The following is a 26,488-nucleotide window of genomic DNA, read 5'->3' as shown; positions in this document are numbered from 1 at the left end:
GTCCCTTGGCAATGAGCTTGACACTTAAAGAATTTTCCAAGGCAGTTGCTCTGTTCAAAAACTTAACTTGAAAAACTAAAAACAAAGTTACAAAATTCTTTCATAGGCATATTGTCAAAAAGCTGTCTTGCTCCGTAGGCTGCTTAACCTGGTCTGAGGGCTGTGATGTCACTAGCAGCATCATTAAAGGTGCATTTATATGTTTTTAAAGGAAAGCTACCAAAATATCATGAACAATATCAATATGGCAGGATTACAGGATTTGTAATTAATTAATCTGATTAATCACATTTTAATCTCATACCTGCTAAAGGCCCCCAAATAAAGAATTTGAATTCTAGGACATTACAAAATTGTAGTGTATGACTAATCAATAGAATGCATCAAGAAGAGAAGATTTGAAATCCATATTTTTATTGGTTAAGTGTGCTTTATAAATGAGCACATCAAAAAACCAGTTAGGCCAGGTGCATTTCTCAAAAATGCAATACAAATACAGTTAAATAAAATAAATAAAATAACGAAAATAAAATAAGGCTGAGTCTCAAATAGGCGCATAAGCAGACTCTCAATCAAAATGAATACTAAAGCTGACTCAATACAGCAATTCAAAATTAGTAGTATAACGTGCCTCTAAATAAGGCAACATCAACAACCAGGCTTTTCCTTTAAAAGGGTAAGCTAACGTTCAACTGTGTGTCCTTGACATGTTTTGCATTTAAATGATACGTTAGGCTGGAGCTGCTTCGGTGATATGAAAATTCTCTTTTACAAAAGGTACAAATAACAACAACAACAACAACAACAACAACAACAACAACAACAACAATAATAATAATAATAATAATAATAATAATAATAATAATGGATTAGATTTATATAGCGTAGATTTATAGAATCACTGCGTTTTTGTTGATAGTCCCGTCTTTTTTCTTTTTATAAATAAACTGTCCGCCCAAAGGTCCGAGTGGGTTTGCCTCGCTCTCCTGTGTCACCTCCATCTCTGTTGTCAGTCACTCTGCTTTTGACTAGTGGCGCAGGTACGAAGTGACATGACTGCAGCCTACGGGTCCCTCAATGGGCCAAATTTTAAATGCTTACGCGTTGACTTGCCACTCACGATTAATTGCTTTAATTTTAATAGCGCGTTAATTTGCAGCGTAATTAATTAATCTAATCAACGCGTTAAAGTGACAGCCCTAGTAATACATCTCATCAGGTTTCAGAGTTGTGTACCTAAAAAGGTATACAGTGCACTGTTGTTCCTCGCGGTTAATGTTTTCTAGGAACCACACACAATTAACAAATTCTGTGATAGAGTGAAAAACTATTTATCTTATTATTTACGGTAATTTAAACATTTACGAACACTCCCCATAGTGATATTAGATCATCCTCTATCTGTATTAACTTTTCCCACACTCTGATAGACTGTTTAAAGCACTTTTGTGTCTCACGATAGTCCAAGACTAACTGAACATAGCGCACTTCCAGATGCCGTCAGCCAATAGAATGCATGTACGGTATCATGTGACTGACTTCCAAACGTCAGCGATTAGTACAAAAGTTGAAATTTGATCTTGAGCTAGTTTTCTCAAGGTCAGGCTGCGACTCTGTCTGACTGGATTGTCTGGGTTGCCTTGGCTGACTCTTCTCTGTAACATCACATAGCATTTGGACAGTACCTGTAGATTTGTAGGCCAGCATCCTTGGGCAAGTCTATTCCAAGATACTGGAGAGGAGGATTAAACCTGTAGTCGAACCAGGAGGAACAATGCTGTTTTCGTTCCAGTCAGAGAACACTGGACCAGCTCCACACTCTCCATCGGGTGCTCAAGGGTTCATTGAAGTTCAGCCAACCAGTCCACATGTGTTTTGTGGATTTCAAGAAGGTGTTTGACTTGTCCTTTGTGGTATCTTGTGAGGAGTGCTTCGGGAGTATGGGGTCCGGGGCCCCTTTGTTATGGGTTTGTTTGTTCCCTGAATGACTGAAGCCGGAGCTTGGTTCACATTGACGGCAGTTTTGATGAGGAAGGAGCTGAGCCGAAACAAAAAGCTCTCTATTTACTGGTCAATCTACATATCTACTCTCAACTGTGGTCATGATCTTTGGGTCATGACTGGAAGGACAAGATCCTGAATAGAAAGAGGGATAGGGAAGGGAGAAGAATAGGGAAGAGAGAAGTCTGAGCATCCCTGCTCAGAATGTTGACTCCTCGACTGGTAAGCGACAGAAGAAAGATGGATGGATGGATGGATGATGGATGGATGGATGGACGGATGGATGGATGGACTCTGTAAGAAAAAACATTGTCAGACGGCTCCAACCAATGTGACATATTGATCGACAGCGTCACCTTGTGGCTGATTTCCTGAAATGCAGAGTCACAAGCAGCACACATCTCAACACAACACAATATACAGTGTGGAGGCTCAGTAGCATATAAACCCAAAACTGAATTATTATTATTATTGATTACTATGTCTCATAGGGAAGGTTGCATTATTTATAGTTAAGGAGCTGAGATCCTGAAAATCAAGGTTAAAATATTTAATCTCTTGTTGAAAGTTATTCATTCATTTTTACTGAAATAACTGCAGCTAAATGAGACTTCTGGCCTTTAACATAACTTTTAAAATAGGGAATAATAAATTTGTATCCTTCAAATGATTAATTAAACACATTCATTTAGTTTGCTGCTCTGTCCTTACTTAGTCTGGTATGTTTGCTTATTGTATGGTGATACAATAAGATAGTTAATGTCAGCTGGACTAATATTGTTGTATAAGTTATATCAATTCATTGTTTTCTCAATGTCTATTATTTGGCATCACTAATTTTGTGTTTAGATGTGCTGCTAGCATAGTATTCTGTTTTTGAAAAATTTCCTTAAAAGTCATTTCTTAAAAAGTCATCTGCAAATTAACAAACCATTTAATTTAATGTTCAATATTTTGAATACATTTGCTGTAAATTATGTTTCCTTCTCTGGTTCACCAGTTATTAATCTTCTTTCACATGAAAGCTAAGGTGTTATTTCAGAACAAACCATGGACTGTGAATTACTTAAATTGTCAAAATTGAACTACAATAAAAACTAGGGTCAGACTTCTGTTACTGAAAAAGAACCTTTATTGTTTTCTCATCATCCGTCCATTTCCCATAAAAGTACATCATCTGATCTCATGGTAAGCAAAACTCACATAGTAAAAGGACGACAGAAGTGAGAGAGAGAGAGAGAGAGAGAAAGACACAAGTCAACCACGCTATAAACTTAGTCAGGTACATTCATCGTGGACAGCAAAGGTTTGAGCACGGTCAGAGAGAGAGGCGCAGTTTGTTTATGGTCGGGGCAGATGAAAGGTCAAGTGTATAAAAGGGGTAGAGAGCTGAAAGAGAGAGAGTGACAGGGAAAAGGAGAAAAAGAGAGGAGTTTATCTTGTCTCAAGTTGTTCCTTTAGAGTACTGATGTAAGGTGTTGGTCAGTTTAATCATTTAATTCTTGACCATAGCAGCAAACTCTGCAGGGAGACACAGAAAAGAAAAGGATTCAGTGTTATTGGAAGACTTATCAAGAAAATTAAAATTTTAAAAACCCATAAATCTGGTTTGAATTAAAAATGAAATAAATTTTGCTGTAGAAATTGACATTTTTGCTCACCATCAATTCCAATCTTGCCGTCGCCATCAGAGTCACCAGCCTTGAGGAACTCCTTTGTCTCAGCATCGGTCAGAGCTCTGGCAGCGGCAGAGAAGTTCTGCAGGAACAGCCTAGAAAGGACAATCGTAAAGATAATGAGTATTACAGTAAATATATATTTAATACAGTAATAATAGACTAAGTAATATTCCCTCTGAAGTAGATGGTTTTCAAGATGTGCTTTTTGAGAATATGTCCAAAATTGCATATTCTTCTCATTGTGCCTATAAGTATTTTAATATCTGCATAGAATTGCTGACTAAATGTGCTCCTCCTCTATGCCATCAGAGACGTGCTTAGGTGGCCTGAGCCCCTGAGGAATATAATGGATTCATAATTGGCAACATCATTAATACATTCCACCCCAGAGCAAAAGGATCCCTGCTCTACAAGAGGTTTAGGTGTAGATGGTGCCTACTTCAGCTCATCCTCCTCAATGAATTGACTCTTGTCCTGATCAATGACTTCGAAGGCCTTCTTGACATCGGCGTCGGATTTGCTTGACAAGCCGACCTTGGCGAAGAACTCCTTGTGCTTGAAACTGTCAGGAGCTGCGAAGAAATTGAGATGAACGCATCGGGTCAGATGCAGCATGAGCACACAGACAGCACCGTAGGATACTTTGCACAGTCATAAGTAACTAAATGCATTTACTTAAGTCCTGTACTTAATGGCTGAGCTACTTGTACATATAGAAGAGACTACTTTTTCTGCTCTTCCTACGCAGTTTGTTCTTTATACTTTAATAAATTCATCTGATAGCTGCGACTCCTGGTTTGCAAAGTCTAATTTGATCAAACACTAGAACATAAAGATGAATTATTGTACATTGTAACACATTAAATAATTATGCTGTATCTGAAGCAGTTGAAATAGCTTACCATTCACTAGAACCTCTGCAATATTACAGGCTAGAGCTCTGACTGCTGTCACCAGTGAATTTACATAATTTATAAAAGCTGTGATGCAGATTTACCAAGCAAGAAAAAGTAAAATGATATTTCTGTCATGCTGAATGCAGAAAAGACACAAAACTGTCTGCAGCTGGTAATGTGTGAACTGGTAATGTGATTCTGTTCTGGCATATTTAATTCTGCAGCAGTATCTAACACAGATCTTGTTTGTGTGTATGATATTGGCTGCCATGTGCTGCACACTGTTTCATTCTCATGAAGGGGTTTACCTTGGCAAGCCGCAAGGGCTGCAGTGATGTCAGCATCATTCAGAATTCCAGCGAATGCCATTTTTACCTGAGGGAGGAGAGCAGAGGACAAGTCATCAGTTCATCAGTTCAGCTGAGCAAATCAGGCACGTTGATGCATCATTCATCTTGATCTAATCTGAGTGGGTCTCCTAACAGCACTTTACAAATCAGCGTTAATAGTTAAATAGATAAATGTAATCTTCATTAAACTGTATTCTACATTTCCTTTCTGTGCATATTCCTCTTTGGTAGGCCTCAAAGGTATGGCCCAATCAAAAAAGGTAGTCCAATTTTTCCAAAGCCAAGCCCTCCAATGCAAAAGATCAAATATCCTTTGCAGCTGTGGTTGGTTGGCAAATAGCATTTCCCCCTTTTGATTCCTTAGTTAGTCCAAACTCTGAGCGTCTGATGTTCAGAATCTGGCCCCTGTGCAGGACTTTCCTCCATTTGTATCCCATTGCATGAAGTTGAAGCCCTGAATCACTCTCTGAGTCAGACAGTAGAATCTTAAAGTCTGAAGCTCCTCAGTGAAACTCACCTTGGGGTTATCTCTATGACTAGAGTGGATTCGCTCAGATGAATTTGCTCACTGCAGTGAATCCTTCAGCCTCTCTGGAGAGCTTATATACCTTCAGTCAACCGAAATATGATGCATAGGCTATGTAATAGACACTGTGTGCAAAGCAGTCAAAGCAGTCGGTCGAAAAATATGTCCAGTAGACAGGGCTGTTCTATTTATGTGCACATAAATGAAGATGCTTAAATGGTAGGCTAAGTGTAGGCCTATGCAAAAGTGCTTGATATTGCATAGGGCTAATAATATACGCTGCTGATTTGGGTGAAATGTACTCTGTGCCCATGTAGTTTTCGGTTAAACTGTGTAGAGCAGCACAGAGAGGAGGATGAGGTAAACTTTTACTCTTTCTGTTGCAGATTATCAGACAGCTCGTGCATGTTTCTACATGTTATTAACAGCTGTGTATTCTATCATAAGATGGGTTTATTTAGGGATGACTTGATTTTTCCTTTGGGTTGAATGTGCAACATTTTCATAGTCAATGTTAAACCTTGCATGCAAAGCCCTGTTGTATTTCTTCATTATGGTTTTTGGTGTTTGTAAATGTATTGTTTGTGTAACTTTTCTATCCTAGCATAAAACTCTCTTTCCGTGGTTTTCAGTGACGTATTTAGTAAAAATGGTACATGAAATGTAACTCCCTTCTTTCTGATGGTGTAACCATTGTCTACTTTTACGTTCTAATTACCGAAGGTGATTGATTATCCTATATGTTGTCTTTCAATGAAACTTTGTGCACAATTGATGTGAGTGTAACGTCTGTATCGACTTTCAGTATCAGAAAACAGAGCCGGTCCCAGTCTCTACAGGGCCAAGAGCACGATTTGATTTGGAGACCCAAACTGTCACTACTTGATCAGCTGCACACTGTAATTCTGACGTACCCATTATACAGAACTTCAGGCTTTATTTGATTTTAAGTGTCTCAGAGCAGCAGGAAATTTGACATCTTGATATTTATCGATCAGGCATATCTGTGTAGTTTACAACCCACCATATTCAAACTGGTATGTTTTTACTTTTCTACATTTTATTGTATTAAAATGGACTCAGTGCTCCATAACTACTTTTGTACTTTTACTCCATAACTCCTTTTGTGGTTACAGAGTACTAAGTGCTAAAAGTGAACCAAATATCCTGGAAAATAACAAAGTGGACTAGTAAACATTGCATTTAATGTAAATTGTATTGTGCAAAAGGGCAGAAAAACAAATTACAAATAAATTCACATACCTGAATCCAAATTCTTTCCTTATAAAGGAATATGCAAATGTAAAAACAAACAAACAAAAGGCCTTAAACATAATTAAACTCTGTTGATAACACACCATCATCAGTGGTTCATCAGTGATTATTTTCTTTTGAGCTGAATAATTAATATAATAATTTATAATTGTTAGAAAACTTCCAAAATTAATTACATTAAACATAAAATCTTTAAACAATCTTGGGATTTAAACGTAACAGAATTGTCCATTTTCTCCTTTAAATCCTTTAAATTAAAATTCCTCTTTGGGCCCACTCTTTCGGGATTAGACTCGTTCCTATGAATGATGTCATTGAGATTGAAATCCAGTTGGAAAATAACAACAACACATAAATGTTTCATTTTGTGTTTTCTTTTTTATTCATTTTTGCACAGTTAGTATCGTCAGTTAGTTGGATGAAATTTACTCAAAAAAATTAACAAAGGTCAAATTTGTCCGAAGCAGAGTTGTCGTAGAAAAACTGCCAAAAGACGTTGTATTATGTGCATCAGACTGAAGTTAGTGAATTTTTTTAAATTATTATTAACTATTTCCCTAAGGTATTACAGTAGCATAAACTGTGCTGTTGATGACTGGAATGTGTGTGATGAGGCTGCACATCACACATTCGAATAGGGTAAAAACAATTTTATGTTTGCACTTTGTAGACGGTCCCTTGGTTACATCGTTCAGGTTTAATGTGTATGTCCTGTTCAGCATCAGAATCAAATAAACTCCAGATCTCTGAAATTGTGTGGAGTTTTCTCTTTATTTTACTGAAGAACCTTAATTAGTGAGAGTATTATTATTTTATGTCATAAATACTGTATATCTCAAGGAACGTGTTCTTTCCTACAGTGCAGAAATTTGAATGCAATCAATTTTGTGAGCAGCTAGTGTTAAATTTTTTTTTGTTGTTGCACGGAAACAAGTTAATTACTGGTAAACTTATTGGAGAACCGTTGAAATGCTTCTTTTATTTAAAAGCACGTCGTCATCATTTACTCAAACCCACAGCTGAGGAGCAACGCCAAGTTTTATTTGTGCTCCTCTTACACCCTTTCAGATAACTTCTACTTATGGTGGTGAAACTATTTATGAGGCTATTTTAGGAAACACTGAAAACCGATATCATTGGTATGCTCATCATCATCATTGCCATTATCATCATCATTTTAACACTTCAGTTACATAATGACACCCAATTCTCACGCTACAAACAATTAAATTAAATGACGAGCCGCTCCAGGTTCTTTCCATGCCCATATTTGCTCTCCTGACGCCTGCAGGCTGTTGTGTTCATGCTGTACATCAGATGGCAGTCTTGGGACGGTCCACAGACAGAGTATATGCTGATATTTGAATTTATGTACACAAAGAAAATCTATAATAAGAAAAAATATTTATTTCACAAATTCTCACTTTAGGTGCATCACCAGCTCTGCATCCCATGAGTTCTCGCTGCCTTGAAAGAATCAGTTTAAGATCTTATAAGAAGTCTGTTTTATTAATTAATTTCACTTAGTAATTTATTTCAATGCCAATCTTTTAAAAGTCTTGTAAAACTAATGTCTGGCCTTTAACATTTACCGTGGTCACATTAGGTCTCTTACCTCAAACGACTCGGCCACAGATCCGGCGACTATTCCTGCCCTTCTTCAATATCAGGTTTAAATTACAAATATCTTGCAGCACGGATGAAACCCATCAACTGAAGCTATGAACATTTGTAATTTGAGAAGTGGAAGGACAGTCCTCTAACAAGCTTTATGTTTGAAATGTGCATGCGTTATTATAGAATACTGTATATAGAAAGGCTTGCATCAAGGTGACATTTCTGAAACCAAGAACTTCAGGCTTTACTTGATTCTAAGTGTCTCGGAGCAGCAGGAGATTTTATTTGACATCTTGCTATTTATGCCACAGATTAGCCGTTTGTTCAGTTTAACATAATATAAAGCAGTAGTATACATGCTCTATGGATAGAAGTGATTAATGTGTGAGCACAGAAACTCAATCCCATCCCAGAGTTCTGCTGGAAGTCCTCACACCGGTTGATGTTGATGCCGCCTCCAGGTTTTCCAGCTCTTTTCCTCCTTCAGGCTCAGCTTCTCGTCTCACTTCACACCTATATGCATTTATGTGATTCTGTACAGGTATAGATCTAATATCTAGTTGCTCCCTATATCACAACAATAAACAAGATGTTTTTAAAAAACGTGAAAAATGTTTGTTTCCTCTTTATATTTTTCCTATAGCTGAGCTGGTTTTAAGATGAATTTAATTGTGCTGAATGTAAGTGTTTCCATTTTATTCCTGATAAAATAAATTACGATTCCAGTGTTGAATGCCAGACAATTTTCTTCATGCTGCCTGGTGTGGATTTTGTTTTTCTCTAAAGTGAGATGGACTCACACAGCAGGCTCCAAAATTTTAAATGCTGTGTTCACGATGACAACATGTAAACATATAATTTACACCAAATTACTCCATCTAAGGTGTCAAATTGAGTTTGCCAGGAAGTCAAACACTTCATTTACACAGTGGAAAGTTGCTCTTGCCGTTAATTAGAGAAACCAAAGCCTCCCGCTGTGGTTGGACGTCTCCCAGAACTGGATATAACGCAAGACACACGAGAGGATCCTGTCGACAACAGAGTAGCTGGATGTGAGCTTGAGGATAGCATCAACATTTCATTTAGAAATGGAAAGAGGTGAGATTTTATTTCTTAAATTCGTTTATTACATACTTTACATCAAATGTTCTACATGCTGGAGCCTCTGATCTGTGTTATTTACTTTATCTGGTGAACATACAACATACAACCTGAGATTACCACAATACAACATTCCACTGAGAACACAAAGGATTCATGATGACTTGACCAGCGCAGAAAACTCTGGAAAAAAATGAAAATAAATAAATAAATACATTTAAAAAAATTCAAAATACAACCATGAATTGACATGTAGCTCTATCCTGACACGCTGCATGAGATCACTGGTGTTGGTGGTGGACTGCATTTAAACTGCATTATATACAGCGGTGTTGAAATTCATAACTCATGCACAGATAACTCATCATGATCAATCTACTATTGTTTACTAGTTCTCTGATTTTGCTGATTGTGTTGTTTTCAGATTGCTAACTGCGGGACTTTTGTACTTAATTAAAAGGTCATCTTTAAGATTTTCTGTTCATTTATGTTGATTTCTTCATCACAAAGAAGCATATATCAAAGCCAGCAATAATCCACAACGTGTGAGACGTAGGATAAGTGGTTCTGGATCTGCCTACCATCCCAGCCGATCTTTCCGTCTCCGTCTGAGTCTCCCTCCGACAGGAAAGCTCTGGTCTCAGCTGCGGTCAGGGGCCTCGCTCCTTTGGAGAAGTTCTGCAGGAACAGTCTGGTGAAGAGGATGGGTGAAGATGAGACATCACCAGGAAATAGAGTGCATGTACATATTAGCATACGACTGCATACAACTACCAACAATTTGGTGAAATCCTGCTTAAATAATGGATTATGGACATGTACTTGTTAATCTATATGATGTTTACTGTGTTTAAAACTCAACTGTAACTCGTCCTGTTCTATGTAGCCACTTTTGTCCTGGTCCAAAATCTTAAAGACCCTCTCGATCTCTGTTGGAGTTTTCTTGGATAAACCCACTGTTTTGAAGAACATCTTCGGGCTGAAGGAATCCTTTGCTGGAAGTAAAATCATGCATAAGGACTGAGTTGTTCTGGCAAATAAAAGAAACTCTCTACTTTCATGAGACTACATGATGCAAAAAAACCAACAAAAAACAACAACAAAAAACAAAGGCCTTACATTCTATGAGAAGAACAACATTACATTTTATTCAACCTCAAACCATCTCCTGACCTTTACAAGCATTAATCGCTGAGGTGATGTCTGAGGCGGCTAGGAAGTCGGTGATTGCCATGTTGGTGAAGACTCTTCTGTGGGTGGATGCTGATGCCTGGGCCAGAATGGGACCACTGATGGGCAGGAAGAAAGCACCGGTGACAACAAATGGACTTAACTCCCCCCGGTGTCAGAAACCACCAGTGTCCGTCTGTCTGCTGTCACCTGCAGATGACCACTTCAGCAAACACACATGCGTGTCAAAAGGACGCTCACAATCATGTTTTCTGGAGTAGTTCTCCAGGGGTCAGAGGACATGCTGGAAATTAAATCTACCTCGACAGAACAGGAAGCATCTGCATGCAAGCTAAACAGCACATCAGTGTTGTTATATTAGGTGGATCTGGACGTCTGATGCCTACTTTTGGTTATCCCTGGCAGCGTTCCCTCAGGCTGTAAACATCCTGTTATTATGGCCTCTGTCACTTTCAGGCTGCAGGCCCAAATCAGTCACCTTGTTCCCACAAACTACACACGAGGAGATTTGTTCCTCAACTCAATGAGAGGATAATCATAATAAACATGCTATATAAGTGTGATTACAGCCCTGTGTCTTTTTATTCTTGTTTTCCTTTCAGCGTGTCCCGTGATGGGTCACCACTGCATGTGGTCTTCTGCCACGTCAGCATATCTTCTGCATCCTCTTCTCTATCACCAAGCTCATGTCTTAAAATCTGTTTGTAATTTTTGTTTTACTATTTTCTCGGTTAATATTAGTATCTTATGACTGAATATTTGTAAGAGAAAAGGCTAAATTGGCTGAAATGTAACATTTATAGAACCATCCAATCAAAAACTTGTCTGTGCTAACAAGCTGGAGCATGACTCAACCTACAGTTACATAATAAATGTACCTTTGTGTCTCTATGGCTTTATTTCATGTGTGAAATTCATGTTTAAACTGAGGGTGTGGTTTTGGCTTTAATCAGAGCTAATCTGTGTAACAAACATTTGTGTTGTAATTTGAGGTGTGTTATGTTACTTTAAGGGGGAAAAAAGCATATATTAGCATTGGATTGTTAACATCTTAAAGAAATCAAATTAAATTCTATTATTTACAAAAACGTTATATTTGGCTGGTGGGAAATGTTTAGGAACAATCACTTTTTATTAGTTATGCATAAATCTCTTCTAAAAATAAATCAAATTATGTTATAACTTGTTTTCAGCAATGTTCGAAGTTGATCGAAAATTTTCAGAGGAAAGCTGATTTTTTTGCTTTTCCTGAGTTTTTCTTTTGTATATTGTACAGATTTTCCTGTGATGCAAATTTTCAGTCTATTCTTTCTGAATAAGATGATGTGATGTAACACATACACACCAGCAGAGCATATGTTGACACCAAAACATAGGAATCAGACAACTTTAGATAAATAATATAGATAAATAATCAAATGTTTCATTTCAGTCATGTTTTAAAAGATTAAAACAAAAAACAAAAGACCTGATATTCCACTGTGATGTGGAAAACCACCTGCTGAGGAATTCCCACACTCCAGGTGTTTGGCAGTCTGCAGCAGCTACAAACAGGAAAATGATTAATTGGCGATTGGAGTGTATTCTGCCTGATGATTTGAGGTTGGCTCTTCCTGCTGACCGATACCACTTTTATGGTTTTTAACACAATGTTTTCCACAGTTTCAGAGCAGATACGGCTTTATAGTTCCCATGAGTCGGAAGCTGCTGAAGCGCTGACGTTACTGCTTCATACCCGCTATGACTGCCAGCACGTGTGGGCCCAAGGCCTGGCCAGAGTGACGTGAGCCTGGTTTCCTCAGGATGGACTACAGTGAGGCCTGAAGCAACCAGAGGGGCAAAGGAATGACAAAAACATCCTCTGCATCCCACAAGTACCTGCCCCCCTTAGCTTTGTCCCTTTCCATGCATCAATGCTTGTTTTCAGGAAGACCAGGCTTCCTGCGAGATGGAGTGGTGGATGAGATGAAGGAAGGGGGGGGGGGTCAGGGACAGGGATGGATAGGGATGGGGTGATGGAGCTTTACACATAGTGATTGAATTGTTGCTTATTCAACAAGTACAGAGCTGTGAGGGGGACTGAGACCAGAACTATTCTTCTGCTTAGATTAGATTAAAAACTAATCCTGCCTTGTGCACCTGAAAAAAAGTTGGTAAAGCAGACAAGAAGCTCCCTCATTGGCTGTTGGGCTTAACTTTAGAGAAGAGAAATGCATTTTTTGTACGTGTGTATGGAAATCATGGATCGGCTCAGATCAGGAAACTTTAACATGTTTGCATACAAGCTCCCCGTTGTTCATCGGTGATGGGAAAACAACGGGACAGTTGGCGCCGAACAGGAGGTAAGAATCACATAAACAGATGGTAGATTTCACAAGTAACAAGACAGCTTGGCAGGTGTTCAGTGTTGTTACACACACAGTACTTATCTAGTGGGACTGAGCTCAGTGATGTAGCAGACATTAGTTGAGGTGTAGGGTAGGAAGTAGATGCTCTCATACATACATTTTAAAGGGATTTATTATGTGAGATTTGTTCTAAAATATTTTTCCCCGTACTAACACGAGTAACTATTTACAACCAATAATATTTTTTCTCTTAATAAGGTAGAATAAAAATGTTTGCCTTTTCAATTTAGATACAATAAATAAATTACAAGATTTTCCGAACATAAAAATGGAATTTGTCACTCTTTTCATTTACTAGAATCTGTCTTTTTGTCCCGGTTCTGCTGTTTATCATTTCAGGCAACTTTAAATCTTTATGTCTTCACCATGGATTGAATGGATGAAAGAATGCAGGATAAAGTAGTCATGGATTATCCTTCTAATGAAGTCTAAAAACACGAGATTTGGTTTTGGTTTGGATTGAATGTTGATTTTATAAAGCCATCAGGAGAGACTCAATGTACAGTGAAACAAAAAACGTGCTCAGAGATTAGACGTTCAACCCTCAGACGGAGAGGTGAAGAGAGGTGCTGTGTCGGATGTATGTATCTCGGAGGAAAGGGGTATCTCCTCTTTTCCTGGGCTCAGTTACTGACTCGTCTATTTCCATCTGACCAGCTGCAGGGTAGACATGCCAATGACACTCTCAAATTCAGCCAAGATATCCCCTCTGAATTCTTCAAGCTCCTCCCTCCATCCTCGCTAACAGTTTTATCTCCTGCGCCTCTCTTGGCACAAATCCATCAAACTGTGTGTTGTGTGTGGCATTCAGTGTGTCTGTGCTTGTATGTGTGTGTGTGTGTGTGTGTGTGTGTGTGTGTGTGTGTGTGTGTGTGGGTGTGTCACTTGTTTTGACTGGATGTGTGGGGGTTTGTCTGAGCATGCATGCTTTTGTATGTCATTGCATGTGCCATTGCAGGGATATATATATATATATATATATATATATATATATATACACACACACACACACACACACACACACACACACACACACACACACACACACACACACACACACACACACACACACACACACACACACACACACACACACACACACACACACACACACATATGTATATACAGGTGCAATTTGCTGGGGTAGGGGGGGATCATCCCCCCTCAGGTTTTTACATCTCTAGCTTTGCTGAGGCAAAGCCAAGCTTTAATCCACTGAGACATTCCACCGCTCTTACGTGAATGACGCACTGGTGTGCTTCCTGGAAGTCAAAAGTCCAACACGACACTTTATGTTTGATTATTGTTTTATTTCCATTAGTTTCTCAGTCGACTCGACCAATAAATAACGTAATAGTAATAGTAAATAGTAAATAGTAAAACATTCAGAGTTTAGTGTTCAAAAACCTGTTAATGCTTCTGAGCAGAAACCTAACCCGGCCAACATTGGTTCCAGTTATACCCAGGAGACCCAGTACATCATTTGACTCCTACAAGGGGACAACCCCGTCATTAAATTTAAAAAAATGAAATAACAGGCAGAGTTTTCTCACAGTCTATAGTCTACATCAATGGCATTTACTTTCAACCTGACTAAATTGTTGGCAGTCTTGATGTTTGTGACCGTCCCCATGAACAAAATTACATTGTGGGTTTGTTTCCTGGTCAGAAGTTCACAGAAATGTGAATACAAAGGAGAATGAAATTCTGCCGATGATGCAGGAAGGCTGTTTTACAGACTGTTAACAGTAGGGTAAATCCTCTTGTCATGTGTTTCATTTCTTCTGCAGGGTCGACTTGTGTACAAATAAACTTAAATGTAAAAATGAGAGGAGATTATGGAAAGATAAAGTGTTCTTGTACCCAAAAGAGGCTTGAATTCTGGTCAAGCAGGGGAATAATATGACAAAGGCCAATGGGCATCCAGATGTAACCAATGTAATGAGCTGAACGTTTTTTTTGTCTAAAGATAAAAGAAGCCTAATATTGTGACTTGATATAAAAACCCCCCACAAAAAACACTGCTGAACTGTGTTTTATTTCTTTTGCCAATCTGAAAACAGAAAAAAGTAATTTCAGAAACGAGGATGTGGACCTGATACAGTCACTGAGGGCATAGTTTATAGTTCAGCTATTTAATTATTACAATAGCAATTCAAGTAAACAAAGGCTTACAAGGGGCTAAGGCAAGCAAAGGTCGAAACGGAAGAGCAGTCTAAAACGAGAAAACAATCAAAAAGAGTAGGCAGTAAGCCAAAGCCTGAAAACAGGCAAGGTCAGAGCAGTAAGGTAACAACGCTAACAACAACAGACGAGCAGGAACAGCCTAAATATAAAAGGAGAGACGGCTGAGAGACACAGAAGAAATTAATCAGGTCAACCCAAAGGCTGGAAGAGACGGACAGGAGGAGGAAGGACAAAAAACAGGAAGTGGACAAAAAAAATCTTTAACCAGGACACAGGACTTTCAGCATTTTATTTTAAATAGTTCAACATTTTTGTAATATGTTGTTTTACCCAGAGTTAACACAAATGTTAACAGTGAAATATGAAGCCTCAGCTAGGAAGTAGCTACAGGGATAAAATGCGTTCTGACAAAATGAAAATTGGGAGTAAAAGGCTTGATTTCAGAAAAGGTGTTTTGAATGCATGAATGACATTATCTCGCCTGAGCTGCTGCTTGTCTCAGCTGGTGACATGAAAGTATTTTTCAGAGGTCGGAAATTCCTAAATTGGAAGCTTTTGGTTTATTATTGTCTTGAACGCAGCGTGTTTCCATGAAAACAAGGAAAGTCTTCAAGTAAGAGTGTTTGTCTTTACGTTCAATGATCTTTGCATCACCTTTGTGTCCATAATTCTGATTTTCTCATATTAATAAGTTGCATATTTAAGTTAGGGTTATGGTCAGGGTTAGGGTTTAGCAAGTGGCTTTCCATCCATCCATTTTTATTACTGCAAACTCCACACAGAGGAGGACTCAAACCCAGAACCGCCTCGCTGTGCGGCGACAGCGCTACCCACTGCGCCACCGTGCCGCCATTAATGTCAAAACCCTTCCTTTTAATTCTGATGCACTTGTGTGTTACAGAATTACTGAAAGACAGCAATGTCCTACAATGACTTACAGGCTGAACAATAAAACCTGCTCATCCTGATAGACTAACAATGAAGTCATTTGTATGTTCTGTGTGCCTGCTGCTCTATTTCCTATCTGTTAGAGCTGTAACTATGTAATCCTGACTCACCACATTTTGGACTTAAATGCGGTCGCTGCTGTGCAACTGGATCAGGGTCCGATGAATGCCGTTCAGCTTAAGATGCAAGTGATAGGATATGTGCTGGGATAAGATATGGTAGATGGGTTTTAGGGGAAGTGTGTGTTTGTGTGTATGTGTGTGTAGAGGGAGGTTAGGGTTAGGTGTGTGGGAGAGGACTCCCTCCGGGCTCTCTAAGGAGGGGATGGAAGGGAGTTTCAGCATAATAGTGTCAAGGAGAGGAGTGTGGGGTGGATTAACAGGTGTCCGGGAGAGATGGACACACAGGACGCAGAACGATAGCTTTTATGCTTAGAAACCAAACTCTTGAGAACAGAATCGATCTAAAAAGCCTTTTGTCTATGTGACAGTGAATCTGGTGTGAGGGCAGTGTCTTCTGTCCCTATTGTATGAGGGATGTGACGAACGAATGGCCTCACTACCAAACAAAGTTATTGGTGTAATTTACTCCTGGCCCCAGGAAACATCATCACATTTAAGATTAGCTGCTGAAACAGATCTGATCTTATCTGATTAGGTGTGTGCGTGTGTGTGTGTGTGTGTGTGTGTGTGTGTGTGTGCATGCTCTGTCAACAACTTCTCAATCTCAGCTCCTCCATAAACACTTCAAACCCACTGAAGAACCCCACAGCTGCATCATTTGCTTGTATAACAGTGTAAAAAGAGGTCAGAGGTCACAGCCACGCTCTCTCCCGTCTGCCAACAGTGCAGACATTCTAAGTTCAATTCCCCCATGTGTATGAATATGTTTGAACTGTTTGTTAACGTTATGCTTGTGCTGAAATATGATTTCTCCCTGATTAACTGCTCCCTCGGCTGTGGTTTCATTACAGGACAGAGTGAGGTAAGTGTTTACATACGTACACAGTTGAAGTCATTGCTCTGCCGTTTAAATGGCTTAAGTGCACGAACAGCAAATGGCTCTCATACAGTGACAGACGAGTACAGGCCTTTCAACTCCAGCTTTAGTACCGGCTGATGGTTTTTTTTGGTCTTTGCTATTCACTCACAACCAGTGTCTGAATCACCACAGAAATGCAAAAAAAGCAAAAAAATGGTTAAGAAATGTGTTCAAAACTTTGATTTAAGTTCTTTTTTATTCTGTGCCATTGTATTTTTCCTAACTAGGCTTACAGTTTGTGTGGTGGGTGAAAATCTCCACTATCTTTTCCTGTGTTACACTCTACTGCTTCCCAGTGGCACGATACTGGAAGGACACATGCTGCATAAAAGTTAACACACTCAAAGCTACTCTTTCAATAACTGCTGATCTTAGAGGTGTTTCCAGCGTTTAGAATTCTGAAAGTTCGATTAAACACAACTGAATTCATGCATTGTCTGTATACAGCAAATAGCAATAGGTTCTTCCAGACATATTATTATTATTATTATTATTATTATTATTATTATTATTATTATTATTATTATTATTATTATTATTATTATTATTATTATTATTATTATTATTATTATTATTATTATTATTATTATTGATGTTGTTAATATTATTTTTATTATTATTATTATTATTGTTGTTGTTGTTGTTGTTGTTGTTGTTATTGTTGTTGTTGTTTAAGTTTAATTATCCTGCCTGCATGTCATTGGTGTTTATCAATGTAACACAGTGGTGGTCCTTCTGACACTGGATAAAGACAACTCAATTGAACACAGTTAGCATGAAGCATGGTCATTGCTTCTCCATATAGCTAATAGTTTAAAGAATTCATCAGTTGACAACTGTTTTGTGCTTCAGTGGGTTTGTATTCTGAAGAAGACCCACTTCAAGTTAACAAGATATTAATTTCCGTCTATCATGAGTCAGATTCTCTGACTGATCAATGAAGAATCCACGCTCTTTTTCCACCAGGAGTGATAGACTTACTCCATCCACATTCACGGTGTCCCTTCATGTCTCAGTCTCTCAACACTTTCTCATACAAACACACAGAATCCAATTTTTATATCTGCACACTCATTCATATATCAGAGGGCTTGGCAGCAACGGAGCTTGCAAAAGTGGGCAAGGTTCCCGGGTCTGGAACAGGTGTATCGCTGTCAACAGAGGCTCATAAATACAGCCGACATGGATCACACATTAATGTCCTCGTATTAAAAAAAACTCCATCAGCAAACACCATTAAGATCTTGTAAACTTCCACTTAAGAGCAGAGTCTTTTCCTTTGGGAGTTTAAAACATATGCCAGCGCTGATGTACTGCAAATGAGTCATTCAGTTCACAGAGCCATGAACGGAGCTGCAGCTGGCTTCTGCTGTTTGAAATGTAAAGGCTGCAGAAAGAAAGTCCTTGCCTTATTTGACATGCTAGAAACCTTACAAACAACAAATATGTACATCACTGATGATGACAGCATTGAACTCCCTCTCAGTCCCTCCAGCTCTGCAGCAGCAGGTCCCTGTTGTGCCCAAATAAAGGCTGCAAACAGCACTCCTGGCATTCTACCTGGCCACTTCATTCTACTATGGGACGCATAAAGCTTTACAGTGCCGTTCTGTTGAGCAGTGATTTTCTCCTTGTGTGCCCCCCACCCCTATCCAAGCCTTGAGCATAGTGTATTCAGCATGCTCAGAATAAGTCTAATGATCTCCAATTACCCTCCTCTCAGGGATTGCCTGGTGTCACTCACTGTCTGCCGGGTGGATACGGTGATTCTGCGCCTGCAGTGTAAAAGGATAGTTCTGCAGATCCTCTGGCATGTAATGTGCCTGTCACAACTCAATCAGAGCAGTAAAACCAAGTGGGACTAAACTAGTTGATTTAAAAAGCCTAACTGACATTTCACCTGTGTGTTCAGACTTCTTCTGACCACCTTTTGATGCTTTTTGAGGTCAAGTTTCCCTGAGTGCAGCAGGGAATTGTAGGGGTCTGAGCCAAATGAGAGAACTGGCCGGGTGGATTTAGTTCTCAGCCTAGGTGAGAACCAAATGACCCGGCTTGAAGGCTTTCAGCACATCTCTGGTGAAAGGGGCAGAGCAGCAGAAAAATGGTATTCAGTGTGTTACACCACTTCACTAAAATACAGTGGATTATAAAATACTGCTTTTAGGCCTTCTCAGCTTCTACACAGTCAGTCCGAAACCAAAGATAGCTATCCCTCCTTCATCTGACATTTAGATGCAGAAGTTGTCGAGATATCAGATTATGAGCAAGACACACTGCACGCATCAATCATTACTCCAATGTGAAAATAGAAAGTGGAGCAGACTGGAACAAGTTTGTGTCTCGTGTCAGTGAGAACGCTCAGTTCAGTACAGCTCCGCACTGGCTGTATCACATGCCCAAATGTATTGCTATGTCCAGTGAAAAAAGAGTTGACTGTATTGAAACATTGTACTGTGTGCCGTCAGCGAGCCTCCGTGACCCCTTATGGATCCATGGGTGCAGAGAAACGCTGCCTTCGAGGACAACTGTGCAAGTAGGATGTGGGTGAGGGGAGATGAGGAGAAGAAGAGGAAATAGTTCACAGGATTTATTCATCTGTTCATCGCTGTCTGTTCAGAGCCATTTACCTAATTATTTAATTTCCCCACTCTTGGAAACCAGGGGTGGACTGGACGGTGACAATGCTGCCTCCTGGGAACAACATCCTGATGCTGACTGGGTGTGCAAAGCAGTACTCCAGCATCAGTGATTTTGTTGCCAGGGGGAGGACTATGGCTTCCCCATGAATGCAGGTGCTTGGAAATGATGATGATGATGACAATGATGATGATGATGATGATGATGATGATGATGATGATGATGATGATGGTAAACAATACAGAAAAAAGCAGCAGAAAAAATAAAGATACACATATGCACAGGATAGAGCATATATAGTATATTGTATATACTTTACTACTATACACATTTCCATTCTTTTTGCAAAGTCATCGTTTATAAAATAAATAAAAATAATAATATTAAAATAATTATTTTATTAATAATTTAATAATAATAATAAAATTGTGTTTAACATTGATGATTTTATATCAGTAGCAATACTGTTTCCGTAATTGAAGTCTGTAATAGCTGCATCAGTGGCTTCAGTGGCGGTGATTATATTTGTGTGCAGTGGATGAAGTATTTCATTAATTTTATTTTATGAAATTGTATTATCATCATTGGCATCTACATCTATAAGAAACATATGTAGAAAGAATCATTGCTCTTATGGATTGCCTGAGAACAGATGAGAGGTCTGCAGCAGTGATCGATAAAGCTGTCTGTTCTTCTATGTCTCATCTGTAGAGGGAGCTAAAGTTCATTGTAGAGTCTCCTGGGAAGTGTAACGCTCACACTGGGGGCAGCAACAATAAATTAACAGGTAATCAAAACAATAAAATATCGCACAAAATACAAGTTTCTCTATTTAACTTATTACCTTTGATCAAAGAGAATATCCAACTCACTCAAATTACATTATGATATTTTAGAATGCATTTTAGCCACTTCTAAGTTAAAGTGTTAATTAAAACAGCGTATTAGAGATGGGATATAGGGGAAAATCCGCTTACAGGTTCGCATCCAAAGCATTATGAATCTAACTGAGCAGTAAATTATGTGAAAAACAAGTATCTGTGAGTGCACACCTCTATGACAGTTCATTAAGTTATTGAACCTAAAAGCAACAACCTCACGATATTATATGGATCCAGTTCATACAGGATGACAAAACACAAGGGGTTCTTGTCATGTAATCCAGTCCAACAAGGTATGCATATGATAAATGAATCCTGTCAGGTTTCCGTTATGGTAATCAAAGAAAACTCATGGAGCCACCTCTTTATCTACACATTTTGGGCATATACCCAACTCATATTTCCATTATATAATTAATAATAATAAAATAATCATAAAAATGCTTGAAAAAGCCATCTCGCAATATGAAATGATGAGTCATAAATCAATGGATCTGGCCCCTTTATTTTCTTCCACAATTTAATAGGTTCTTCCTTGTCACATGACCAAACCTCTCACCTAGCTTCATGAAGCTGATCACACAGCTCATTTAATGTTTGTTAGACAGAATGAACAACAACCATTCTAGCTGTTATTCCTCAATGAACCTGCTGTTACGATTATTTGTAAAATATAGCACATTTGTGTGGGATTCACTCTGCTGTTAACCTTTCAGGCGGTTGGGTTACATTATACTCGATAACTCATTGATCTTGGACTCTGCAGCCTTCAGAGAGTGAACAGTATATATGAGCTCTTTGCCCTTTTGCTGTCCTCACATTCTCTCATCTCGTCCTCTTTATCATCTACCTGCACTCTTCTTTCACCACCCTTTTCTCTTCTAATCTACTTCCCTATTTCATTTCACCTTTCATTCATTCAGTCGCTGTCGCTCTCCATCCCACCCCTCCCCTCCTTTATCCGAAGATCTCTTGATCTCATCTCTTTCGTCATAACTTTAGGTTGCTTGCTTCCCTCTGTGAGGTGGCTGTTGTGCAGTAAAACTAAAGACATTGAATGGGATTTGTACCATGCAAGGTAGGAAAACTATTACCCTGGCGTCGATACATTAAGGCTGCAGAGAGATTAAATGTGTTGCATTGCATTTTACTGCAGCATGATTCAGCAGATTTTTGAACCTATACATATCAGCTTCATTCCGATGTTTTTAGTGTGCAAAATACAGGCTTCAACCACAGCAATGATTTCACTGGAAGGTTGGAACTGGCTTTTTAAAATGAGTTGTAGTGAGAAATTACAGTATTTATAATATTTTTATCTCAGTGATTGCCAGTCTGTGTTTGTGTTCATTTGAACAGCAGGGATCAATGGTTGTTTTTGTGATCAATGGTTTGGCCGTCTAGTGGAAATTTTATTAAAATATGTCTTTTCCTTGATCTTCACCATCTGTTACACAATCAGGTGTTAACTTACCCGAAACAGGGCAGATTACAGCCTTCACGGCCCACTGCGTGTGTGTGTGTGTGTGTTATTGTGAGTGTGTGTCCTTTTACATGCTTTACGTCACAGCTGCTGTGAGTCAGCTCCTCTCCTCCTTCCCTGAGTCACTCATCCAGTGGTTGCTTGGTTACTGCAGAGCGGTGAAAGTTTCCTATTGCGTCTTTGTCTCCGTGGATGGATGGGCCCCGATATTTATTCAGGCTCAGGAATGAACGACCCAATAATGTATGTGTTTTTGTGCACTGTTTTGTCCAACAGACGGGCTGACACTTCAGTTTTAGCACATCCTGTTGTTTACCTGCACTAAATGAAGTTTGTGTTCTTGAGCTCTTAAAAAGATTGCAATAAACACAGCAAAGCCACAGCAGTACAGTCAGAACTGCATGTAATAATTACCTGAAAACTAAACACCTCGAAGGTATTTAGAGACTCTGCCTTCTGCTACTTTGAAACTCTTACTGTAGCACTTCACACTAATGACTTCTATAATGTGCATCGCTTGCATGTCAACAGGGAACCCGGGTGTTAGAACAGAAAATAAGAAAAGTAAATATAGATCTCACAGGTCCAACAATCAAACACAACGATAAAAATATCCAACATAAATAAAAAGTCAGTGCTCACATTGTTGGAATCCTGAAAACAAGGAGGAAACAACAAAGAACGGGTATTTATGAACAAACTTTTAGCACAAAACCTTTCGATTATCCTATTTAAATGATTACCCTGCGCTTTTGGAACTGAATACAGCAACAAAGAATTGAGGTGGAAGAGGAGGAAATTGGAAGAAGAAGGTTACAGTTTGGACATGCTCCATGTAATAGTTAAGATAGAAAGGTCACAATGGGTGTGATGTAGTGATGGGATAGCTACTTATTTGTGTAACATTATCATAACATCCTGCTCTTTAACTGCTAAATGTGTCACTAAAAATCACTAAGTAGTCATTATCTCTGTTAACAGATGCTGCTTTTTCAGCAGCTGCTTTGACTTACAGAGCTGCGAGACACAAACGAGATAAATGAAGTTGGAAGCTGAAACTCCTGCAAATCATTTAAGATGAGAGTAACTTCAGATTCAGGTGATAATCTTCACATTGCCCTTTTAATTTATTATGTAATAATGGATTATAGCCAGTTTTCTCTCGAGCAACACAATGAAAAATAGCACTTAAGTGCCTCCAAAGTATTTGTGTTTATTATTCTGTTCAGCTTTAACAACATTTCTATCGGCTTTATCGGGAGACAGACTTTTATTTGTTTAACATGTGATGATTAATAGAACGACTTCAAACACATCAACGTCTCAGTGGCTCATTGTGAATCATTCTCACAGGGAAGAAGAGCTCCAGTGGTCGATGTTCTCAGGTCAGATGGTCCAGGCTGATGGGATGCTGCAGCATCCCTTCTTCGTCTTCTGTATTCTGAATCAAAGACAAAGTGCAACTTCTCCTTTACGGAGGAACAAAGACCGCAGATCACGTTTGACACTACTGCTCCCCTTCTCCATTCCCTCGGGACGGTTTAGCCTCCCGGTAGAGGCCTCCTATCATTTATCGGACACAGAGGAAACTCTGTGGTCACAACTTGTTGAGACTGTGCCAGAGTTTCTCAGGTGCATCAAAAAGGATTTAAATCACCTGACTCAGGATGCTATCACAAAGAATCAGCTCTACAAGCTCAGCCTTTTCTGTGATGAGGACATACTACTGCACATTTATAGTACCAAATGCCACATTGAGGATTGTAAGAACATGTTGAATCATTTAAAAAACTCTACTGCTCACAGTCCCAATGGTCCCAGCAACAACAGCAATGACTGGAAAAGGATTAACAGTGAACTGATCAGCAGAGACGACCTTGTAGAGCCCCGAATCTGTAACACGTCAGTTTCCTGTGAGAGGAACAAGAACACAAAGAAGAGGATGAGTGTGTCCTTTGATGATGATGTCATTGTCTACCTGTTTGATAAGGTAGTGTTCTCCTGTTGTCTGTTCAGCTGTGGATGGTGGATTTTGATTCATCCTTTACTTTCACTATCTATTCTTTCTATACTGCAGGAGAGTCCCATCGTGGAGCTGCACACTGGGCCCTGCACATCTCTGCTGAGCAACTTTTCTTGCAAAGATACATCAGAAAATCCTGGTAATACTTTGAAACACCAGATCAACTTGTACAAATACACACTGCTTAAACAACTGCTAACTCAACAAAAAGTCAAGAAAACATTTGTACTTGCTATTCAAAAAGAAAGACAACTTTGATTGACAAGTTGGTTCATAAATACGAGTTTTATATCACAGAATACACAAAAAATAAAATGCAAACTATACATATTTTGCAAAAATGTTCAGTTTGTTATTCATTGGCGGCATTCAGGGGCGGCAGTGGCTCAGCGGTAGAGCGGGGCGACCAATGTTCTCAAGATTAGCAGTTCGGTTCCCTCTCCCGCCCAGCCACTCTGGGTGGCTGGACGGGAGCAAGGCGCTGTCCCCTTTGCAAGTTGCTCATTTGGGACGCACCAAGCAGGAGCTGCCTGCCACTCTACCTCCCATTGCATGCTTACATGCCCCTTGTTTGTGTGTGTGTATGTATGTGTGTGTGTCTGTTACAGGGGCCTGTACACAACATATATATATATGCATGTGTGTGAGTAAAACTAGAGTGTGCTTTTAATTTCCCATAGTCCTAGGGGATCAGTACAGTATATAAAATACAATTTTTAAAAAAAGTAATTGATAAATACAATTTTAACACTAAAATTTCATCTACAATATGGAAAATTATTTTCCGTTGATTATGTTGCTAATTTTAGACTTAAAACCCCGGAGAAATCTACACGATCTGGGTGGGACTACTGCATAATCTACACCAAGCTTTAAAGAGTATGTGTGTCACTAAATCAAGACCCTGCAGGCTATTGGCACTTTATTGTTGCTGACTGTGTGTTTGCTTGGTTTCACCTGTAGGCTTGGAGTGGGAAGACGACTTCTCAACCTTGGAGAAGAGCTACCAGTTTCAGTGTGTCACAGAGTCGGTGTCTCGGTACTACGACCTGCAACCTTCTGCTCGGTCCAGGCATTTCTTTCTGTCCCAAAGCTGCCTGTACCTCACTTATGTCACAGAGTCAGACCTTGAGCTGTGAGATAAAGGGTTAGTGACTCACAGATGCACGCATGTTGAGTTTTAGGGTTTTTGTCTCCATGTTAGCCTTTCTATCACATCATTTGCCTTCAGCCAGAGACCACGTCCTTGTCACCATGGCCCAGAGCGACATCCACACTTGTTTTTCTTTCAGACAGCCGGCCTTGGCCTAATGGAAAAACTGACTAATCACCCAGACCTCATCCTCCTAACCTCTAACTCATCTCCCCACCTACCACCTCTTTTATGATAAGTAAGGGATTTTAATGGCTTTTTTTCCTACCTCTGCTCCAAATAGATTGCAAACACCTGTCGTTTTGTGACATCACCGCCATGCAGGACTGCGTGACAGTGCATTTACAGAAGCATTCACTGGCTATAATGAGATAAATAAACAAGTTTCATGACAGTCTTGGTGCCTTTCTGGCTCTGGAAAAAGAACTGTGACATAGAAACAGAAACAAAACCAAATGAAAGGAATTGAATAAACTATCTTTAGTGTATTAAATATAATAAATGTATAATAAACAATCATGTCTAAAATGTTGTCTTTTTTTTATTCAGAAAATTCCAGGTTTGCACCAAAACACAAAATTGTTTACAGGTTGTTTTTCTCAAAGAGATCATGCTGATGGAAGCATTGTTTGCTTACCTCATTACTGAAGTGTATTCAAGTCAGAATTGAGCAGCTACTATGACTAAATAAACAACATAAGCCTTTGGGCCAATGGAGGCAGAAACTGAACAAACTAAAAGAATAAGATAATGTTTCCACAGAGCCAGCATTTGCAAGGTTTGGTTGATTAGATACAGTGAACCTGAAGAGCAGAGGAAAAACCTGGCAGGACCAGTCTGTTCACACACACACACACACACACACACACACACACACACACACACACACACACACACACACACACACACACACACACACACACACACACACACACACACACACACACACACACACACACACACACACACACACACACACACAGTAAACTGTTCAAGGACACCAAAGGCTCAGTGTGTGCTTCTAAGAGCTGGGAAACTCACACCTGTTTATTATTGTTGTTGTTACATGGTCATAATATAATGATGTTCAT

At 39.2% G+C, this 26,488-nt stretch overlaps 3 protein-coding genes across 7 annotated transcripts; 1 reads left to right on the top strand and 2 right to left on the bottom strand.

The window, feature by feature from the left end:
• Positions 1-3,110: 3,110 nt before the first annotated feature.
• Positions 3,111-5,533, bottom strand: LOC137588773 (parvalbumin beta-like). The gene is made up of 5 exons (XM_068306043.1): positions 5,444-5,533; positions 4,885-4,951; positions 4,120-4,252; positions 3,663-3,772; positions 3,111-3,522 (listed from the first exon to the last, which is right to left on the bottom strand). Exons 2-5 carry the CDS (start codon positions 4,943-4,945, stop codon positions 3,497-3,499), a joined length of 330 nt encoding a protein of 109 aa, XP_068162144.1. The 5' UTR covers positions 4,946-4,951; positions 5,444-5,533; the 3' UTR covers positions 3,111-3,496.
• A 263-nt stretch (positions 5,534-5,796) lies between these two features.
• LOC137588755 (parvalbumin, thymic-like) lies at positions 5,797-11,433 on the bottom strand. Of its 2 annotated transcripts, XM_068306013.1 has the most exons (4): positions 10,619-11,433; positions 10,308-10,440; positions 10,027-10,136; positions 5,797-9,628 (listed from the first exon to the last, which is right to left on the bottom strand). In XM_068306013.1, exons 1-4 carry the CDS (start codon positions 10,677-10,679, stop codon positions 9,600-9,602), a joined length of 333 nt encoding a protein of 110 aa, XP_068162114.1. In that variant the 5' UTR covers positions 10,680-11,433; the 3' UTR covers positions 5,797-9,599. The 2 variants fall into 2 exon arrangements, with proteins under 2 accessions (XP_068162114.1, XP_068162113.1); XM_068306012.1 differs by lacking the exon at positions 5,797-9,628 and having other exon boundaries at positions 9,757-10,136.
• Positions 11,434-12,665: 1,232 nt separating this feature from the next.
• On the top strand, positions 12,666-25,913 carry LOC137588318 (uncharacterized). Of its 4 annotated transcripts, XM_068305325.1 has the most exons (6): positions 12,666-12,978; positions 20,569-20,644; positions 23,203-23,320; positions 23,575-24,211; positions 24,299-24,383; positions 25,208-25,913. In XM_068305325.1, exons 4-6 carry the CDS (start codon positions 23,597-23,599, stop codon positions 25,381-25,383), a joined length of 876 nt encoding a protein of 291 aa, XP_068161426.1. In that variant the 5' UTR covers positions 12,666-12,978; positions 20,569-20,644; positions 23,203-23,320; positions 23,575-23,596; the 3' UTR covers positions 25,384-25,913. The 4 variants fall into 4 exon arrangements, with proteins under 4 accessions (XP_068161426.1, XP_068161424.1, XP_068161427.1 ...); XM_068305323.1 differs by lacking the exon at positions 20,569-20,644; XM_068305326.1 differs by lacking the exons at positions 20,569-20,644; positions 23,203-23,320.
• Positions 25,914-26,488: the final 575 nt, after the last annotated feature.

The sequence above is a fragment of the Antennarius striatus genome, chromosome 21 (genome assembly GCF_040054535.1).
Source record: "Antennarius striatus isolate MH-2024 chromosome 21, ASM4005453v1, whole genome shotgun sequence".
Taxonomy (NCBI): Eukaryota; Metazoa; Chordata; class Actinopteri; order Lophiiformes; family Antennariidae; genus Antennarius; species Antennarius striatus.
This window is presented reverse-complemented; position numbering and strand designations above follow the sequence as displayed.

What these genes read in the sequence shown, in the direction of transcription:
- LOC137588755 (XM_068306012.1), bottom strand. Translation starts at nt 10,679, where the DNA reads ATGGCAATCACCGACTTCCTAGCCGCCTCAGACATCACCTCAGCGATT. An exon ending in AGCGATTAATGCTTGTAAAG is followed by an intron (nt 10,441 to 10,618) that starts GTCAGGAGATGG and finishes TTTTACTTCCAG; the next exon opens with CAAAGGATTCCTTCAGCCCG. An exon ending in ATAGAACAGGACGAGTTACA is followed by an intron (nt 10,137 to 10,307) that starts GTTGAGTTTTAA and finishes CCTCTTCACCAG; the next exon opens with ACTGTTCCTGCAGAACTTCT.
- LOC137588773 (XM_068306043.1), bottom strand. Translation starts at nt 4,945, where the DNA reads ATGGCATTCGCTGGAATTCTGAATGATGCTGACATCACTGCAGCCCTT. An exon ending in AGCCCTTGCGGCTTGCCAAG is followed by an intron (nt 4,253 to 4,884) that starts GTAAACCCCTTC and finishes ATTTCTTCGCAG; the next exon opens with CTCCTGACAGTTTCAAGCAC. An exon ending in ATTGAGGAGGATGAGCTGAA is followed by an intron (nt 3,773 to 4,119) that starts GTAGGCACCATC and finishes TGTCCTTTCTAG; the next exon opens with GCTGTTCCTGCAGAACTTCT.
- LOC137588318 (XM_068305326.1), top strand. Translation starts at nt 23,597, where the DNA reads ATGTTCTCAGGTCAGATGGTCCAGGCTGATGGGATGCTGCAGCATCCC. An exon ending in TTGTCTACCTGTTTGATAAG is followed by an intron (nt 24,212 to 24,298) that starts GTAGTGTTCTCC and finishes TCTATACTGCAG; the next exon opens with GAGAGTCCCATCGTGGAGCT. An exon ending in AGATACATCAGAAAATCCTG is followed by an intron (nt 24,384 to 25,207) that starts GTAATACTTTGA and finishes TTTCACCTGTAG; the next exon opens with GCTTGGAGTGGGAAGACGAC.